The sequence below is a fragment of the Chaetodon trifascialis genome, chromosome 24 (assembly GCF_039877785.1).
Source record: "Chaetodon trifascialis isolate fChaTrf1 chromosome 24, fChaTrf1.hap1, whole genome shotgun sequence".
Classification (NCBI taxonomy): Eukaryota; Metazoa; Chordata; class Actinopteri; order Chaetodontiformes; family Chaetodontidae; genus Chaetodon; species Chaetodon trifascialis.
The window spans coordinates 3,229,215-3,247,591 of NC_092079.1; the positions used below are offsets into that span (position 1 = coordinate 3,229,215).

An 18,377-nucleotide genomic window follows, 5' to 3' on the forward strand; every position below is an offset into this window, starting at 1 on the left:
ATGGCAGATGCGTCACACCCCACTAACCTTACGGCCTTGTCTGGCATGAGGAACGCACAAGTGCTTCATCGTGGAGGCGTATGCAGAACGGGCGAACCCGCAGACCCATCATAACCACCAGACAACCCTGACAAAAGCCACATGCACTGCGCCCTGGACCTTGCCTTATAAAAGCCTGTTCTCTAACATTGGGAGGAAAAGGTGCAAGAGTGGTGAGCGCACAGTTCGTTTGGCATGCTTGCAGCCTGACTCTTCCGTTTCCAATCCTCTGTTTGCGATGGATCTCGAGACAAAGGAGGAGGAAGGAGGGAAAGGAAGAATGATGTAAGGAAGGGGGAAAAAGAGAAAAGGCTGCAGTCGCAAAGAAACAGAAAGGTATCCGAGAACTTGATTGAAAAACAGAGGATTAGCCTTTCTTTTTACTCACACAAGTTCATCTGTGTGGGCGTTTCACAACCCAAATTCTTGCTGCAGTAACGCTCCGAATCCCCAGATTAAAAATACAAAGGGTAAGATACTGTTTATCACAGAACAACGCTTCCCTGGCTCTTCTTTGATGCTCACAGACAAAAATGAAACGTAGAGCAGTGATTAAAGTTATTTATCCAGTGGTCTGGGGTTTCTTTTACATGTCCCTCCTCTACCCTCCCCTCTTCTCTCCTCTCAGGATAAAGAGGAGCAGTGGATGACCAAGCTTGTACCAGGAGTGAATGATTTTGCGTTGCTTCAGCCGCTGCAGTGGAACACAAGATACGAAGTGGAAATCACAGCACGTAACGTCAAAGGCCTGTCGGAGCCCACCTTCTATCAGTTCTTCATGCCACAGAAACCTGACATTACAGGTAAAAGCACCACAAAAGAAGACTTTGTGCTGCAATGTGCATTTTTAATATATCCACTTTTCCTTTGCTTGCTTACTTCTGCTGGGTATTTACTGCCTTTTGAAAGCCCCCAGAGAACATTTCTGAACTTGTTGTGTTCTGCTTTGTGTTATTTGTGCCACTGGAAAGTGCGATAGCATTGGTGATAACAAAAGCAAGAGAGCAAGATGTACCAGTGAAGATAAAGCAAGCCTCAGAGCGCAGCGGGCCTCATAGCTGCATTGCTTTCTGGACTAATGAGGCTGCTGTCAGTGGAGAAATCAGTGCCTGTGCTTCTCCTGCAATGGATTTTCCCCATGTGATTGTTGAATGGCGTTTAAATCTGAGAGACCAGAAGCAGCTGCAGCTCAAAAGTTGTTTTCTGGTGTTGTATTGAAAAAGCTTGGCATTTTTCTGCTGTAAAACTTAATTGTAGCCCCATTGAAAACCTGTATTTGACATGGTTTGTTTAGCTTTGGCCATTTATTTGCTGGAATAGGTACAAAACGAGTTCAGAACTTCAAGGTATATCACAGAAATCTTGTTTCTAAGTGTTAAAGAAGCACTCCAGCTATTTAGCATTGCACTTTCAGAAAGTCGGGAGACTCATAAAGGTGTTTTCAAACAGCGAGCATTTGCCGCCTCCATTCTTTTCAGTGAAAACAGCTCCAGCTGCGAGGAGAGGGAGGGCAGCTGATGGTTCACCTTTTTCAGTGTTAGCACCTTCAGCTTAAAGTCTGATTATGCAGTCAAGGACAATCAACAGCATTTATGATGCTAGTTAGCAAAACTTGCTGTATTAATTATGTTATATTACGAACTATTTTAAGCCACAACTGGCTCTGTTCAGCTACATGATGAGATTATACCGGGTGAATTGGCCCATATTTGAATAGAAGGAACTGAGCTTCATGTGTGGAATGAGCAGATGCCTCCTTAAAATTGCTTTTGGACATGTTTGGATTGCTTTGGCTGGTCCAAGATTTGCACTGGAAGCATTATAACACACTGTTTTACGTCGTTTATGGTTGCTGAGATCGATCAAACCAAGAAACCACGAGGAGCTTTTATTGAGTAGCGAAAGTTGTTGTTCATAAGGGTGAAAAATGCAAAAAATTGACTGGAAAACACCTGAAAAAAAATGGCTCGTTAGGGTCGGATAATGCTGGATATGGTGTAACATTACCAGTTGTTTTAAATCTATGGTGATAGATTTAAAACAATAGCTACAAGCAACATGACTAGCACTTGTTCAATCAGCGTTAATGGTTTCACGTTAGACAGCTGAATTATGCAATTGTAAATTGAGCATGGCTGGACAAAACAAGACCTGGAAGCGGACGAAGACGCTCCTTGACGTCCACGCGAGGGATTCATTCACACCTGTTCTAATAAACAGCAGCAAGTGGTGAAATCACACCAGGGGTCGCCTCAGAGAAACCAGGCACTAACGAAAATACCCTCAGGTTGTGGTTTGCTTCTTTAAAACATCATTCTTTTCTTCTTTCTATTTATCCTGTGGTTCTCCCGCGGCGCTTCTTTGCAATTCTGCACCAGAAAGCAGCGCAGACACAACGCTGGTGCGTGGCTAGGCGAGCTCATTCAGTTCCATCTCATCCTTATGTCGAGGCTATGGTTCTGCTTCGTGCGTATGTTTTCCTAGCCTCACGCTTAATGTCCCAGAAAAGAAAATGCATGGATGTGCAGGGACCCTCTCATTTCCAAGACCTCCAGGTCATTTGAGCTAACATGCAAATGCACATACGTGTGCAGAAATGGAAGCAGAGGCTTTGAAGCATGCAGAACACGGAACAGCTCTCACTCTGAAGCCAGAACACACGCAGCTTAAGACACAGGCAAACAAATCGCTGAAACAAATGCAGACCTCGCGTTCACAGGTGAAAAAACAAACGAAAGAGGGGCCGTTTCGCTGCTGTTTTGCTCATGCCCGAGCATGTGTTTGCCTCTGTCATTACCGCAGCGGCTAAATGGCCTGCAAGTGTGTGCTGCTTTTCAAACAGAAAACAAAGCCGGGCAAACGGCAGGCTTAAGGCAGGTCTTTTCGATTGGCTGTCCTCTCTTGTTAGCAAACAGCAGTGCATCGCGGGAAAGAGAGACAGGGAGAAAATGCTTTTCTCTTAATGTGTTTGGAGAAGAGCAACGCCGGCCAGCAGGATTTTCAGATCCTCCCTTGTACAAAGCGAGAGGCACACGCTAGAAACTTTGTCTCTCAACTCCTAACTGATGCTGTCCCACACCAGTTTACAATTTAATAATGGCAGATTATGTTGACTGCATTTCCATTAAGTGACGGTGACAATCTTAATACTTTTCAGCCAAAGCGATGTTCATTTATTTATATCATCTCGGAAAGTCACGCAGGTTAAACAGAAAAATGACTCACATTTTCTGCTCCAGTGAGTCAAATTGGATGAGGAGGAAGTCTGGTCAGTGTTCAGCTCAATCAACAGTATTAGATGTGAAATATCTGCCAATCCCAATCGCGGACCGTCTCTCCAATTCATCGGCTTTTCTTTTCTCCTCTCAACACGCTGGTGCACACTGGATGAAAGAAACATCTCCTTGTTTTTTTTTTTCCTGATGTTGACACGATATAGGTGCTTTCTATCTCTCACCAGCCAATTTCTCTCCTCAATTTTCCCTCTATGTATTATGCATTCGCAGCTATTGAATCGGTACTTCTCTTTCTTTTTTTTTTTTTTCTTAGTGTGTACCAGGCAGGCTGCATAACCTTCTGCTCCTCCTGCTCTCACAGAATCCTTTAAGAAAAAATCCATTGATTGCAACACTGCCCTTGGTTCCTTTTCAATTTACTCTTCTTCCTTTGAGCCTTTTTTTTTTTTCTTTATCAAAGTTTTCTTTTCACGTCGTAAATCACTGCACTGTCCCCCTGCCCTCCCCAATTACAACAATGTGCCTCGAACGCCAAACTTTTTTCTTTTCTTTTTTTTTTTTCTTCCGGCATCGCTCCACCACGCTGCTTTGTTGATGAACAGACTTTTTGTCTTGTGGTTTCCTTCCAACATTGTTTCCATAACACCACCAAGGCTAGAAAGAAGCAAGAAGTGAAAAAATTAGTAAAAAAAAACTCCACCCTCTGCACTTCTGCCCTCTTGTCCAGGTGTGCTGATGAAAAAGTACTGTGCGCTGATAAAATCATGACGGCTACATTTATCAAAGTTAATTAAACGTATACAGGCTAATTGCATCAGTGCTGTTAAAAGGCACAGGGTGAATATTAAATCTATGTGAAAAAAAGGGTTTTTGGAGTTTAGAAGAAGAAGAAGAATTGTACTTTTATTATCACATCACACTACATGTTGCACATTACATGCTTCACGCCATGCTTCCCGTGAAATGAATTCCTCCATATTTGACCCATCCTGGTCGTCCTTCCTCCGTGGAGGATACCCCAGTTGAGGACGGGGAGCACATGCAAACTCCACACAGAAAGGCCCCCTTCCTCGAGCAGCAGGCATTGAAGGCATGGTGGAGGACACGCCACAGTGCCCACAGCGGGATTTGAACCGGGACCTTCTAGCTGTGAGGTGACAGTGTTACCACTTTTTCCACCGTGCCACCAAAAGTTTCACTGCCATGATAACGCATGAAGTTTTAGAAACAAGTTCAGGAACAAAGACCACGCCCCGCACGAGTACTTAAGCTCACCTGATTCATTCATTTCCCTTCTATTCTGTCTTCGCGCGACATGTGACACGAGTATTACGCGACAGATGAAACCACCACAGTAACTCGCCTGAAGAACAGTGCACTCATCCCCTCATCCGAACACATCCCACTTCCCTGATTCACTCATTTCCCCTTCGACTCTGTCTTTGCCCCCCCCCCTTTCTTTCTCTCTCCCCTTGTCTCTCACTTGAATGCAGGGACCACTGGGTGCCTTTTTTGAAAATCCAAGAACATCCGAACAGGCGGCCCCCCCACCCTGAGCCTCAAGCTCACACTGGTCCAGCGTTACACTCCATCCATCCATCCATGTCCAGGATCTCTCCCTTCACCCTCTCATCCCTCACCCCTCATCCCTTCCTCCCTCTCTCCAGTCTTCCTTTCATCTCTTCATCCCTCCTTTCCTCCACCCTGCCTTCCCTGTAGCCCTCGACCCTCATCAAAATCATCAGCTATGCTCCCCCATCCATGATACGCATAAGACCATTATAAATCTGGATCTTATTGGCGTGGGCTTTGTTCGTTAATGGACATTTAGAGCCTTAAAAAACTGAAAAAATGCAGTTTCTCAAAAACAAAGTGGAAATAGTTCAAACATAAACCTGTCATAATGTGAAACTGTTGAGGAAACTCCACACTAAAAGTGACCTGAGAATAGGAACGGGTTGACTTACAGTATTGTACTGCCTGGTCGTTACGGGTTTTGAATTTAAAATCTTAATCTCCAAATGTAAAACATGAAGTAGAATGAACTGAAAGCACTCAAGTACATGTACCACAAGTGAGTAAAGGGTTAGGAATATAGTGAATTGGGAGTTTTCACCCAAGGAAGCAGGTCCAACCAATCACAGTTCTCCTTAATACAGTGGTGGAAAGTCCAGTTACTTATTGTGCTTGATTACAGTAATAAGGTACTTGTACTTTACTTTAATATGTATATATGTATGTATATTCCAGAGGGAAATGTTACACTTTTCCTGATTGGTTTGTTGATTCACAAAAAATATCATCAATAACTAAAATATGCTGCCTTATAGTTCAAACTACCCATCAGCAGAATGTAAAGAAGATTAAGTCATCTGTAACTTTAACAGACTTTAAGTACATTGTGCTCTCAATACTTTTGTAGTTTTATGTCTTATGGGCGTACCGGAGTATTTTTACAGTTTCTTCAGTCAAAGACTGGACTGCTGCTTCTACCACTGACAGTAAAAACGTTCTAAATTAGAGCAGAAGTGAAAATGAGGCACAATGAAGACTCCGTGCCTGCAGTATGGGATTGCTTGCGTTCAGCTTTGTTGTGGCTGCTGTATTTTTCTCGGCTCTCTCCTCTCCTTCCTTCCATGCCCCATAAAAAGCCTTGATTGAAACAGGCGTCATAGATTTTGTTTGAGGAGCGTTGCAATAATCTCATCAAAGTGCTGGAATAAGTAATCTGGAAAGGCCTCTCTCCTCCCCTGTGAGCTGAAGTGAAACTTTTCCTGGAAGTGATGCCAGCAAATCAAAATGGGAAATGAGTACTTTTATAGCCGTCCATTACATTAATCAGGTTGCTCATATATTTTCAGAATGAAAGTCATTATTTTTAAAGGAGTGTAATGAAAAAGATGCATGACAATCAACTCTGTTGTCATTTACTGCAGAGAGAAGCTACTCATAACCAAGCTATCTGAGGTAAAACCTTTTGACTTTATTTTTATTATGATTTCATGGATTTTCCAGTTGCTGCTGCTGAATAAATTCTCAAGAACCTCACAAGCTTTTAGACAGCGTAAGTAATACTAGCATTCACAGTTTAGTATTCACAAACAGGTTCTTGTTACAATGAAACACTGGTTAAAATCTGTTTACTGAGCCCAAACAGTCTTTGAAGTCTTTGCTCTCGAAGAATCAGTTTGAGTCTGGCTGCAAAAAGCATTGCTTTTTTTAATTGGCACTGGGGCTCTGAAACTGGCACAGCAGACGCAAAAAGGCACCTGCTCCTCAAGAGATGTTAACTGAAAATATTCTCATATTAAAGCTGCAACAGCCAAATAAGACAAACCACAAGGATTGTCCTTCTGCGTAAAGGCTTCAGTCCTTAAAGGGAAACTGTTTCCTACACCCAGAGCTCCCCTTCTAGCTCGCTTTTTTTTTTGCCTAGGATGGCAACATCTGGCATTTCATGTCGTGAAACAATTGCAGAAACCGAACCTACAAGGCTAGCTTTAGAAGAAGATCATGTATGATACGTAGGTTAACTAAAGTCGATGTTGATGGTTGGTTTTCTTTTGGCGCATTTCCATTACACAGTTCCAGCTCTACTCGACTCGGTTCTACTCTACTCGGTTTGGTTGAGTTTCCATTACAATTGAGTACTTCATAGTACCTCCTCAACGTAGGCGGGGTCGTCATACCACGGCTGCGCGAAACTGCCATGACGTCAATTTGTACGTGACGCAAACAGAGCCGACAAACAATGGAGGACATCGAGGCGATGTTGTATTCTTTCATCTGCCACCAAACCCAGAAAAGTCTGGACCTCGTCGACGGACCACATTGATATTTTACGAGCAGCCATTTCCCTCGAGTGAGAATAAAGAATCAAGTCAGCGGTTGCTGTTGCCCGGCGTTACAATGGAGGGGGCGGGATTGTTTTTCCAGTGTTGGACGTTGCAGACCAGTGACGACACTCTCTGGCCAATCAGTGGCCGACAGGCTGTTAACGTCACACATATAGTATCGCTTCTACTCGCTTGGAACCTCGCCAGAGCAGGTACTAAAAATAGTATCGGGTACCAGGTACTATCCCTAATGGAAACACAAAACAACCGGGTAGAGTAGAGTCGAGTCGAGTCGAGCCGCGCTTGTGGAAATGTGGCAATAGTGAACCCTTTAAAGCTCACCCCAGCACCTTACCCTCGCACTAACCTCCTTGGCTTTAGCGATGAAACCCCCCTTTAACAGTGTGATACAAGATCAGTGCTGATCTTTACATGTTTAGACACTGATTTATTCATTGAACAAAGATAATCCTGTTGAGATGAAGGGATTGTGTTTCTGCGGGAGCGTATTTGACATCTGACAACATCACTATTAACAATTTAAATATTTTGTTATGAGCAAGAGAAGCAGGCAGCAGACCTCCCTGCTGAGATGGAAAGAGCAGGAACAATGGCGCCGCTCGAAAGCTGCAGTCAGCTGATTGCATTTTATGTTTTTGTCTTGATGAAGCTCAGGTGTTGCTGCCAAGTCATATGTTACCTGATAAAACCAGTTCAGTGTAAAGTATCTATGCCACAATGAGGGAGAAATAAGGCAACATTGATTTTCTCCTGGTGTTAAAATTGTTTCTACTCCCGCAGTCAATTTTCTATGCATCTCCAAACTCTCTTTCACTATTGTTAAAACTCAGCCAAAATCAAACCATTTCACAGCCATTTTGGAAAATATTGTTTTAAAAACATTGGCTGTGTTCAAATGAGCATCTGAGGGAAGATGCTGGCGATCGTTTTCCATTCCAGAGAAGAGCAGTTCAAGGATAACTGCTTTTAATTTGGGCCATTTTCAACCTGAAGTAGTTTTCTTTTTCTATTGAATGAGCCTGAAAGAGATTTCTCTGCGTTCAGCTGTCTGAAGGAGTTTCACCTCCAAACACCTTCGTAAGGCGATGCAGTTTGGTGGAGGGAAAAAAAAACAGAGAAGAGCATTCGAAGTAGTCTTCAGTGGACGAATCAAAAGTATCTGTGAAAATCAATATGACTCTCATTCAGCTTCCAGCCAAGTGACTGTGATGTGTGCATGTGAGTTTTAGCAGAGCGGAAAGTAGTTTGGAAAAAGAGTCCTTAGGATGCAGACCGACTTCACACGGAGGAGTTGAGACGGAGCTGACACCTTGTTGAACACCTCGCTGTTTAAATATTATGTCACTGAAAGCTCTGTGCGAAGGACAAGGGGAGGTGAGGAGAAACAATGAAAACGAAATTAAAGTTACACTAAATAAATGAATACAAATTGATAATACCTTGTCTCTGCTGCAGACTCGTGTCTTGGCTCTGCTATGGTAAAATATTCCCAATCATGAAGCTTTTATCAGCACTACATGCCAAAAACACACTCACAAACAAGGCAAAGTTTATATATTGCTCGGTTTTCTAACAATGATCTGTCAATCTATTAATTATCTGCACCGTTTAATCCCTTTTAACAGTTGAAATTGTGATAAACACCCTGATAAACCTTTTAGCTGTCGGCTCCGTCCTGCTTTGCTGTTTGACTTACAGATGAAGGTGGAGGCATTTGAATCCCCACGAAATAAGACCGGAGCAATTAAACAGAGGTGGACCGAGTTTCTTTTGAAGTCTTCCGGGGTTGATTGTTCAGGATGTCATATTCTTGGAAGTTAAGAGTAATTTCCCATGGTTTTTTATTTCCTCTGCGCTGGCTCTTGAGTGCACTTGAATCCCATCAGGGCTCGTCTGCTTTCTCCTTGGACCAAAAAAGGAAGGACTCATCCCTCTCCTTCCGCATAGGCAGGATTTAATGATTAGGTTCAAGTCTCTGAGGGCCTCCTCAGACAAACTTTCCCTTCAACACTCCAAAGTAAGCACTTAGGAAGAACTCCTCACCCGCATCCACAAATGATTATGTTTATCCCCCTACAGATTAGCGCCCACTACCTTCCCAATCAATGAATGCCCGTCGGGTCATCATCAATCGAGTCACTTCCTCTCAGATCCGATCGAGGGACGGTCAATCACTGCTCAGGCCTAATTACTTTGCATCGTCAAAGTGAGATGTGTATGAATAGCTTCAGGTGCCAGGCACAAGCAGTTGGATCTCGAGCAATTGAATGAAGCCGCTAATGGGTCCATATATCAACAAGTAATCAGAAGAAGTCGGTAAAAGGGTTAATAGAGCAGAGGAATAAGAATTAATGACCACAGTGTTTCAGGAATTAGAGAGTTGGTGAAAACTCAAGTCACACACAACAAATTAGTTATTTCCACGAGGTGCCGAGGAAACACTTTGGTGATAAGCAAGAGTAAATACCTCCGGAACCCTAGTTACGATATAAAAAATAGGTAAACACATCCCCATTCTAAGAATATTAAGTTACCTCCACACACTGAGTCTCAAGGTTATTAGAAACACTATTCTTGTGGACATTGCACCTTCTCTGGGCTTCAGCGATCAGGAGTTTGGTATTATTTTTTGTCATTAAACCTTTATTTAACCGGCTAAGTCCCATTGAGATCACAAGCCGGTTTGCCAGGGGAGCTCGGGCCGAGAAGCAGCAATACCGTCTGTCAAGCAACATACATGCAAGCATTAAAAACACAAAAAAACAAAGCAGGCATCATCAGCTCCCAGAATCAAATGCAGAAGAAGACAGACAGGTTATGTCTCCAATTTCTCTTTGAATAAATCTTTAATCAGTGCCAGGAATGTTTACACACTCCCAACTCTGCTATTCCAGCCACGCTCGCATTGTTCCCTTTAACAACAGCAGCAGGTGGCATCAAACAATACCCTGAGGCGTGGGGACGTAAATAAGCAACTTCAATATTACACATAAACAATAACAATAGTTATGGTCCTGTAAATGCCAATTAAATAATAACTATTGGCTTATTAATAATATAACAAAGTGGAGAACCGTAATTGAGACTGCATCACCATGTAGAAATAATTGCGTTGAGCATTTGTGGCTGTGTTGCTTTGTAAAGCCTCTCACAACTGATCCCAGATACGCTCCACAGAGCTGAGACACAGCGACCACTCAGCACGCACAAGCACTGAAACCACTGTGTTGTCTTTATTTGGTATTTATTAGAACTATTAGGTGGTCTGGTAGTTTTCAATTTTGTTCATATTCTATTTAATCATATCTGTGTCTGTAATGTAAATCTTAATTACTGCACAACAACCTAAGGCATATGTCAACACAATACAACAACAATGAAGGGAAAAAAACAACTACATGGCAAGACATGCAAATAGAAATCTACCAAAAGAGTGAAGATTGATGTCAATTAAATGATGTGATGTGATGCGTGACCGATACCATGATCATTATTTCCAACATAAAGTCCATTTTAGAGTTTTTCACAGTCCAAAATACAAAATGATGAATGTGTCAAGCGCGGTACTGCCGTGTTGAATCACTACAAAACAGCTTTTTGACTCCCACCTTGATATGTAAACAGAAACAGCTGTGCTCACAGCGATTCCTCTTTAACGAAATGTGTATTTGTACAGGGACAAGTGTCATTGACACATCCTCATAACTAAACGACTGTATAGGTCATTTGCCAGTGACTCCCAAAATAACATAGAGTACTATTACAACAGGCGCACGTACTCATAGAACTGGAGTTACACTGGCATTTCATGTCGTGAAACAATTGCAGAAACCGAACCTACAAGGCTAGCTTTAGAAGAAGATCATGTATGATACGTAGGTTAACTAAAGTCGATGTTTATGGTTGGTTTTCTTTTGGCGCATTTCCATTACACAGTTCCAGCTCTACTCGACTCAGTTCTACTCTACTCTACTTGGTTTGGTTGAGTTTCCATTACAATTGAGTACTTCATAGTACCTCCTCAACGTAGGCGTGGTCGTCATACCACGGCTGCGCGAAACTGCCATGACGTCAATTTGTACGCAACGCAAACAGAGCCGACAAACAATGGAGGACATCAAGGCGATGTTGTATTTGCTGCTCGGTTTGTGGCTTTTTGTCACACACAAAGTCGTCGACGGACCACGGTGATATTTTACGAGCAGCCATTTCCCTCGAGTGAGAATAAAGAATAAAGTCAGCGGTTGCTGTTGCCCGGCGTTACAATGGAGGGGGCGGGATTGTTTTTCCGGTGTTGGACGTCGCAGACCAGTGACGACACTCTCCGGCCAATCAGTGGCCGACAGGCTGTTGACGTCACACATATAGTATTGCTTCTACTCGCTTGGAACCTCGCCAGAGCAGGTACTAAAAATAGTATCAGGTACCAGGTACTATCCCTAATGGAAACACAAAACAACCGGGTAGAGTAGAGTCGAGTCGAGTCAAGTCGAGCCGCGCTAGTGGAAATGTGGCATTTGACCCATCCATCCACCCGACCTCCACCATGGGTGTGTAGTGCCCTGCTAATTTTTGTTACATATAGTTTCTTTAAATATGTAACTTCTGTGATTGTGTGACTTTTGGAAAAGTGTTGTAATATCCCACGGTTTGGGTAGACCTTGAACTTTTCAGGTCCTGTTTCTGTTGTAAATTGGTTAGTCAGATGGCACCATGTTGTTATAGCCAATCAGTGCCAAGTTGGGATAATTTTGGTAACCTACCGGATTTTTGGAAGGGCGGGACTTAACGCAGAATGCGCTGCAGACGTAAGTGCAGAGAAACGAGACAAACAGGAGGAAGAGAGAGATGTCGAGCTGTTTGTAAGTTTCTTAAACTGTGTGAAATTGCTGTATTTAGTCATAAAAGAGAGCTGGTTGTTGTTAAATGAATGTAGCCTGTTGAGACGAGAGAATTAGCCGTGTTTTGAAAGAAATATACAGTCCGAAATGTTGTTTTGTTAGCACATATATCATAGCCACATGTGGACTTTTGTTCGCTAGCTAGCTGTGGCCTTGCTGGATTGGGGGAGAACGAGACTGAAAGCCTGTGAGGAGCACGTTTTTTTTTTCAAGCTTCTGAGTGAGTATGGATTCTGGAAACTGTAAAGAAGTGTAAATTTATGGTTTACCGATAGTGTGGTTATTAGAGGTTTTGAATCTTATTGATAGTGTGCTTCGGACACTGCCACACACGCTGCTGCAGTAGAGGTGCTCAGGACTTGCTGCTGCCAGAGAAACCTGCTCATGCACACGCGGACCAGGCGCCAGGGCTGCTTCTCCTCATCACTCAGCTAACCAATGGACAGATGGTTTGAACTGACTGTTACATCTTCTTTCTACCAGGGGACTGTGAGTACAGACAATTCTCCGCCAGAGGTTTTCACATGAGCTCCAACCGCGCCAACGGTTATGGTACCAATAGACTGACTAACAAATCCCGGGTATGAATTAAATATGATTTAATTCATTTATTATTTTATTTTGGGTTTTAAAATAAATATTGTTATATTTTTGCGTAAAATTTTTGTGTGTGACGGTCTTTTATGTTTCATGTAATTCATAGGATGGTTATGTGATTTATGGTTAAAAATATAAGGTATGTGTTGTTAAAATTTGATGCATGGGAGTTTAAGCTCACACCACAGTATAGCTATTCAGTAAGCTAACCGGGCCTCTTGGCACTTTAGTGGAGGTCATTTTCCTTTAACTGTTACAGCACTGAAGATCCCAAATTGATTTGTTTTTTTCCTAGCTCTCACCAATTCATCTCCCATGCAAAAGGGCAATAAAGGTGTGTGTCATATAATCCTTTACTAATCAAAATAGAATTGAGTGAGGGGGCTACAGGTGGATTTTATTTGCTTCCTCTTTTGCGGTAATAGACCTATGTACTAGAGGTCGCCGCCAAACAATAAACATAAATCTAGCTCATAATAAGTTACTTGCACAGACGACCTATAGGGCTGATTTTGGGATGGACTTCACATACCACAGCCTTTATAGTCCAAGCCAATTTGCAACATCCGTCCTCAGAAGGGCCTTTAAAATGCACTAAACTCCACCATTAATCCCTGTTATCTTATGCACGTGGCATTAAAGCAATGTTGACATGTTTACTGATTTAATTTGAGAATGAAACAAATCTCAATGAAGCTGATGAGGTCAAACATTAAATATGCTGCCTTTGTGCTGTCAGAAAGGATTAACAAGTCTGTTTTATTTATGTTTTACACTGTTTTTTGGAATCAGGCTCGTGTTTATATCCAGTGTGCACCTTGAGCCCTTAAAGCCCTGCAGGCAGTTTACTTCCCTCAGCTGTGGGCTGTTGCAGGAGGATGGTTTTCACCGCTGCTGTTACCTCTTGCATCATTTTGAGTGCAGGTGATCATTCAGTGGAAGATGAGCGCAGCATTGCCCTCTATTTTCACAGAGAGCCCAACACAGAAATGACCCCATTACTCCTCATTACTGTTACATTATAGACCGTAGCGACCGTAGCCACACATTACCACATGAATGCTTTCTGTGAATGCTGTAAATTAACAAAAAAAACCCCCAGCATAATAATGAACATATTTGTTGTATTTTACCTTCTACGTCAACACTGAATAAACAGCGTGTGCGCACAGCGTCTTCTTGTTTTCCTCTCATCATAATGTTTTTTATTAACAGTGGTAGTTGTTGGAAGGCACCTTGGCTGATAACTTGAAAACAGTTTGACTCGTAGCCACACACTTGTTTGGCTGTGTTTCATCTCTGTTTATTAAATTTAAAGCTAAGCCGCTTGTCATGCCTTAATTCCTTATGCGGAGATCTGAGCTGTGTCATTAAGGAAGGCATCTTGTTTCTGGCTCACAGAATAATGTCGTGAAAATAAATCTCTGGCAGCACTAAGCAAAATATTGGAGAATTTCCTTTAAACATTTTAAATTCCTTTTCCTTTTACAATGCCTACATACACAGCTCTCCATTCACAGCGTCATAAAGGCACCCAACCTTGGATTCTTTGCCTTCTACAAAGAATTTATTCTGTACAGGAATGTACTCTGCCCCTTCAGTGTGTTCAGTTCATAGAGCAGCCTCTGAATCCTCACCCCAACCTGAAGGTGTAGCACTTAAATACAACTAAGAAAACAACATGGAGGTCTTTTTAATTGCAAAGCTTCAACTATCGCAGCATCACAGGGGCATATTAGATGCATACATAATCCAGCATTGAAGCAGAGCCTTTCTTTACTTCACTTAATTCAAATTTTCTTGAATCAACACCATTTCCCATCAGCCCTTGACCACCAGGGGTTAAACGCGCCTCAACAGCAGAGTCCACGTGCGATTGAGGGGCCGCTGTTTGTTCAGGCGTGTCAAGTTTCTGCAAATGTTTGTGTTTTGTGAATTTTTTTTTTTTGGTTTCGTCCAATGTTGTTCTCCACCTACGGGCCACCGTAGTTGCCACCTCTCCTGGACATGCTGTGCCATGCCTGCAATGCGTCATCTCATCAATGCGTGCTCCTTCAGCCTGCACCCTTTGTATCTGAATGCGTTGAAAGCTCAGACTCTTTTTTCCCCTTTAATTATTTCAAACTTGGGAATAAAACGGTTGGCAAAATGGATACAAGTAAACAAGCGTGTAATGTATCAATCCAACCTCAAACTGTCAAGCTGCTGCTAAGCACTTCAGAGAAATACTTCCTATCGGATCAAAGTCTGATGTCTGTGGATTTCAGTCGTTCATGCTGAAGAGCTTTTGCTGACGTCCCCCAAAAATGACACTTTTCGAAAATCTTTATCCAGGCAAGTAAATACTTTGGACATTCAAATAAAGTTACTTGTTTTCAATTTAGAAGTAAATGCTTGCACTTTAACTTTTTAATATGTGATTTTATATCAGAAGCACATCACAGCCAGTTTTGTTGTTCACTGTGTGTTTGACTGCTTTGTAAAATAATTCTGCCTGAAAATGTTTCCAAGTGCCTCCTTATTTACAGTGTCATGAATGCATAAAACAGACCAAGGCTTTATGAGATGTAAAAATGTAAACACCGGTATGAAAGCTTAAGGGCACTGCGGTCTAGCGATGAAAAAGAGCGAAGGGTGCCTTAACGAATGGATTAGTATTCTCTTTGTCTCCTGGAATATGTGACTGCTTCGGGGGAGCTGGAGAGGTGTTGTTTATCCACCTCTGAATCTGTGGCTTCAGCAGCCAAATTAACTCAGATAAACTTTCAGAAGGTGAGATACAAAACAGTAGCCTGTGGCAGTGAGAATATATTGATCCAGTGTTCAAGTTTCAAATCCCACATCCCAGGATCCACCAAAGACGCAAAGTGTTTTAATTAGAGTTCCTTTGGCCACAAGGTTTCTCTCTCCCTCTCCGGCTTTTTGTTTGTCTCTCCGCGCTTTGACTCGCCGCCAGCCCCGGCTGTCTGCGGTCTCAGCTCTAAGTCAGGAACAAAGTCACGACATGAGAGTCGTTTGGGTTGTGCCACGCAGCGGCGGCTTCCAATGTGGAGCTGGAGTGTGTGGAAATCCGCACACTTTTGTAGTTTTGGCTCAGCACTCAGGCACGCAGGATTTGAAATGAAACAGTGGCTGTGAGGTTAAAGTGTTGACTCTCAGCTTTAATCAGAGGTTTCCAAATCCAGCCTGACTGCATCGCTGTCTACTGTTACTGTCAAAACACTTGTGTCAGTCTAATGATAGGCATTGTGGGAAATGGAGGATCCTGCAGTCATATAAGGAACTAAAAGTCAGGATCTTTTGGCCTCTGCTGAAAAGATTTCAGCCTTTCTTCTTTAAATCTGGGGAAGTTAATTCACAACAAGCAACCTCTGTGTGTGTACAAGTTGATTCTCCTGAATCTTTTTGATTCGAGTCATGATGCTGGTCCCTTCTGAAGGGCCGCTCTTTGTAGTTTTGCATCAAATAGTCAGATTTGCTCTCAGTGATACTGAACCTAATCTACAAAGACAAATATTTTTGTCTTTATTTTTCAGATTTTATTGAAGCTTTCTGTTTTTTTTTTTATGCAGTCTTGTTGCAAAGTGAAATCAGCACCTTCACACTGTCAGAATCTCAGAGGCTTTGTGCTTTCAAAGAGATTGGAGTTTCATATCAAACTGTTCAGTTTTTTTTTTGTGCATGTAAAATCCACCGGGATGCTCTCGAATGTGCAGCGTGTAGGAGGGAATTTGGAAAAACTGGCTGCATTCAGCTCACGCTCACTTTCTGTCTCGCCACACAGGAGACAGTAGAGAGAAAGTATGGCAGAATTCACTCCTCGCTCACTTTTTTTTTTTTTTTTTTAACTTCACCACTTGGCCGTCTCTGGGTGCTTACACCTTAATATTAATGTCTGGTCCCTGTTTTTAACTCACGGGCTGCTGAACACCCATATGAGAGCAATCTTAAGTAGGAAAGTTCATTCACTCTCAGTCTTCCATCGCTGATTACTCCTGGCAAGGTCTGACCTCCAGCTGTCAACACTGATCCTACAGTGGATGTTCAGTTTGTTCAACCCCAGGATCACTTAAGGGCACTGCTCTATTCAGCTGTGCCCACTGGGAGCCTCTCTTTGCTGCACTACCTTGATTTTCTCATTACCTCCAATTGAAAGCAGGCTTCTTCCCGACTGAGCCGAGAGCTCGGTGTGCTGACCGAACAGGGAGAAAGTGGTTCAACTCTGAGCTGAAAATTCCTGCTTTGCTTCCCACGTGAATCTGTTTAGTGCTGCAAGCTATGAAATAAGAGGCACCCAGCGGACGCAGGGGCTGAAGCATCAGTATGGTAATGCTGACGCTGGCTACCTTGAGCTGCACTGTGGTACAATAGAGCTGGATGGTGAGCACTGACTCCTGCACCTGTGGAACCAGAGATGTTGATGCTTGGTGCATGATGGAGAAGGTGGATGCAGGGCCTGAGGGTGAATACAGAAGGAAAAATAAAGGGTTTTGTTCTGTAAATTCAGGACTAGTGGATCAGTTTTGTCGAAAGATTATTGTATTTTTTAAGTTCTTAAACAGACAGGAAGCTGCAAAGCTTCTGATATCACAAACAAATCGCCAAGTAAAACCGTTTCCACCTGTTTCAGAGCTCTGGAGATCTCATTTTTCTGATTTGTTTAAGTCTTTGAAACTTTCATCCCGTCGACTGCCTATAAGAAAGCTTGTTAGGCTGAAATTGACTTGTTTTGGGGGAGATTTGGTGGAATCGCACGAATAATCGAGATTCTCCGCCGAGGATTGTGTGGAGGCGTTGCGGATTAGAACTTATCTACGTGTTGGAAACTCTCCAACCAGCTCCGGAGGAATTCACTGACCTTCGAGAGGTTTTGAAAGTAACGACAGTGAAAGTTTTTCGGGGTGAGTGTGCTCTTGTTTGGCACAGTTCTACAGTTTGCTGGCCTCACACTTGACAGTACTGTTACACCCTCCATGTATGGATTTAGGGAGGCGGACCGAGGAGGCTGACCTTCAGCCAGAAGTCAGGGCCTCGTCTCAGCAGGCACCCGACCTGAGGACACGTCCTTGAGCCAGGCAGCTGCAGTGAATCTGCTCCACACCTGACCCTGACCTCTTTGTGTATCTGAGAGAAGAAGTGCATGAACCAAAATTGCTAACAGTGTTTTCCCCTTGCTGTGTGTGCTGTGTGTCCGCGTGTGTGTTTCACTGCCTTAGCAGAATCCCTGTTCAGCGGCCTGGGGCTGGGGGCAGTGGTGGGCCTCGGCCTGGGAGCGCTGCTGCTGCTCTTGGTGCTGGTGGACGTCAGCTGCTTCTTCCTGCGTCACTGCGGCCTGCTGATGTGCATCACGCGCACGCTGTGCAGCAAGAAAACAGCCACCAGCGGCAAAGGCAAAGAGATAGAGGAGGGCAAGGCCGCCTACCTGTGAGTTCTTTTTTCCTCTTTTATTGTTTTCTCCTCAGGTGCTTTAACTCCTTCAGTCGAAGGTTTTGATTTCTATGGTAACGGTGCCAATGTTTGTCAGTCACCAGGTCATTCATGCTTGCAGAGGGAGCATCTGCTGTGGGTGTATCTTAATGTTTGTGGGCTGCGTTGGGTCATTCTGTCAACTACTGTTTTTGCTGTGGAATTTTGTGCAACAATGAACTGAAATCCCTGAATGGACGAACACACATCTGTACAAAGATGTCAAGAAATTTGATCCAAAATGTTATGTAACTAGCTTTAGACAGACAAAAGTACCTTCA

The 18,377-nt window shown here is 43.1% G+C and overlaps 1 protein-coding gene across 2 annotated transcripts in view; it reads left to right on the forward strand.

Moving 5' to 3' along the window:
* LOC139327813 (neural cell adhesion molecule 2-like) overlaps positions 1-18,377 on the forward strand; it is a 282,545-nt gene that overhangs the window by 246,990 nt on the left and 17,178 nt on the right. The window contains exons 15-16 of one of the 2 annotated variants that reach the window (XM_070957814.1): positions 668-842; positions 17,847-18,054. In XM_070957814.1, the coding sequence (XP_070813915.1) occupies positions 668-842; positions 17,847-18,054 (383 nt within the window). The remainder of the gene's footprint in view (positions 1-667; positions 843-17,846; positions 18,055-18,377) is intronic. The other variant, XM_070957815.1, reaches the window with a different exon arrangement.